Here is a 2586-nt window from a genome sequence, read left to right as displayed (position 1 = left end):
TGTATGTATGTATGTATGTATGTATGTACGTATGTACGTACGTACGTACGTATGTATGTGTACATGTTTGTATACATTTGTATTTTTATTCACATCGAACTCGTACGACAAAAATGTAGTGAAATCAGTACCAAATCGCTGTCTTACTCCTTTGTCATTATACGCTCCTGATACTATCTGTATTCGTGTCACCGTGACGTGTGTCTCCTCATTCTAGGCCTACTCTGGGACACAGAGAACGGACGAAAGGGAAAAGATCGTCTGGGCAAAGTTCGAGCGATGCGACATCAACGGTACGCTAAGAACGAAATCGTCTGCCAATTTCGTTTCTGCGTATTCGATGGCGTTGTACATACTTATGATTATATTATAATTAACGTAATTTATTAAACCTTGAACTTCTATATCCACCTATCCATCTGGTCGAGGAAACCCTCGCCCCACTCCTTAAATATTGTTTGAATAAAAGTCAAGCACACTCAGTCTGTGGTTGTACGTTTTTACACACCTGTTGACTATGTGGCACTTTGTTGCTAGGGATTGTTTCTAGAATGTCTTATTGCAGCACTGATTGACTAGAACTGTCGATAATGTCAGGTGGACGGGTCGGCTCTAACCCAATCTGTAAATTCGTCGTGTCGGAATCGGTGTTTTAGATTTTCATGGTTTGATTCACGGTCAGTGTGTGTGTGTGACTGTGTGTGTGTGTGTGTGTGTGTGTGTGTCTGTGTGTGTTTATGTGTGCGTGCATGTTTATGTGTGTGTACGCTCTGCAGATCCAAAGTTACGACCAGAGATAGGACATCCTGACGGGGTGGCGCCACCTCTACTGCTCGTGATTGGTTACGTGAACGGAGTGCAATTATGGTGTCTGATGGTAAGCACAGCTTGCGCGCTACCATTATCACATCGCACTATCATAATATCAGGAGTAAATAATAATTGATCTATTATTATTCACTTCTGATAATATATATATATATTATGTGATCATCATTGTTATTATTATTATGTAATGGCTGAATGTTTTGGCATCATGAGCTTCGTTAGGTAGCATGTTTACCTGCTAACGAGAGAAGGTACCTAGCATACCTGTTAATGAGAGAAGGTACCTGGCTCACCTGCTAATAATCAAAGCTACATGGTTCCACCTGCTAATGAGAGAAGGCACCTAGCGTACCTCTTAACGAGAGAAGGTACCTGGCTCACCTGCTAACGAGTGTTCATCTGTTTTTGACAGTCGACGGGCGATGCACAAGAGGTGCTGTCGCTGCGGCAGGGGCCTGTGAAGGTGTTAAAGGTGTTGCCCACACCTGAGCCAGGTAAGTGGTGCTACAGAGTTATATACCTGTGCACTCGTTCAGCCGGCGAGGCGAGCGTGTGACTGAGATAAATGTTAACAGATTGCGCGGCATCTAATGCAGATCAGATGCCACTGACTTTTGTAAATTTAGCGTTTTTGTAAACATGAAATAAATATAATCGGGAGAGAAGTGACGCAGAAAGTAATAACAGCATGAAAATAACGAAAATGTTTCATTCCTTATTCATTCAAAATTGTAACTACTGATGACTTGTCGCTATTATTACTATTATTATTAATATTATTAATATTATTATCACCATCATTATTATCATTAATTTGTAACCATACCTACAACTTTAACGTTTTTCCACTGCTGCTCTAGTGTTTGGAGTTGAGGATGCGTATGCGGAGTCACGCCCTCTGGTGGCCATCTGTGATAGTTCTAGGTGAGTTGACACGCGACGTTCGTGTGTTGTCAATTCTCGCGAGCAAAGCCTCGTAATTTTTTTAATACTAAATCTTGAATTAACGTTGTCGTATTATTCGAGTCCGAATAATAATTCGCAGTTTAATTTCGAGATGGGTATTTACATTTACTAGCACGCCATTTTTCGACGATCGTCATTTTCCTGCGATTCTGCAAAGTTGCTTAAGATCGTCCGTTCTTCGAGACGTTAGGAGGGGGTCCAGGGCCATAGCCTCTGGTGGGGGGGCAAGGGGGGCAACTGCCCTCCATAGATTTTGGAGCAAAATTTAAAAAAAGGCTAATAATCATAAATAACCCTAGAACATGATGTTTTTGGTCACTTATCCGTGGAAGCCTTGTCTCAAACCCACCCCTACCACACTATGGACGTTGATCATGTATGTGTAATGGTACTGTGTAATGTCACCATTACACAGTTGAGTCATGAAATTTTGCCCCCTATGAATTTGCTCAGCCTACGGCCCCGGGGGTCTGCGTAGTTAGTCGTGGTGCGGGGCAAGAATGTCTGTCCGCGGTCGTCACCAGATGGCGTTGTTGTTGCAGCGCCGGGCCGCCATATTGCTCCGTCTGCTTCGTCTCGCTGAAGACGGGAAATCAAGTGAAAAGCATCAAGTTTCAGAGTCCGGTCGTTGACATCGCCTGTCACAAACGGTGAGGGTTACGTTGTTGTTGCGTTGACATTGCCTGTCACAAACGGTGAGGGTTACGTCGTTGTTGCGTTGACATTGCCTGTCACAAACGGTGAGGGTTACGTCGTTGTTTCAGTATAAATAAATAAGTATCAATGACAAAG

The 2586-nt window shown here is 43.0% G+C and overlaps 1 protein-coding gene across 1 annotated transcript in view; it reads left to right on the top strand.

Annotated features, from left to right (window-relative positions):
- LOC106817877 (breast carcinoma-amplified sequence 3-like) overlaps window positions 1–2586 on the top strand; it is a 14840-nt gene that overhangs the window by 1858 nt on the left and 10396 nt on the right. Inside the window, exons 3-7 of the mRNA XM_014822588.1 lie at window positions 218–293; window positions 777–877; window positions 1241–1322; window positions 1689–1752; window positions 2337–2444. Coding sequence (XP_014678074.1) covers window positions 218–293; window positions 777–877; window positions 1241–1322; window positions 1689–1752; window positions 2337–2444 — 431 coding nt within the window. The remainder of the gene's footprint in view (window positions 1–217; window positions 294–776; window positions 878–1240; window positions 1323–1688; window positions 1753–2336; window positions 2445–2586) is intronic.

This window comes from Priapulus caudatus, unplaced genomic scaffold (genome assembly GCF_000485595.1).
Source record: "Priapulus caudatus unplaced genomic scaffold, Priapulus_caudatus-5.0.1 Scaffold1903, whole genome shotgun sequence".
In the NCBI taxonomy this organism is placed as follows: domain Eukaryota; kingdom Metazoa; phylum Priapulida; class Priapulimorpha; order Priapulimorphida; family Priapulidae; genus Priapulus; species Priapulus caudatus.
Note: the sequence above shows the minus strand (reverse complement) of the source record. Positions and strands in the feature narration are given on the sequence as shown.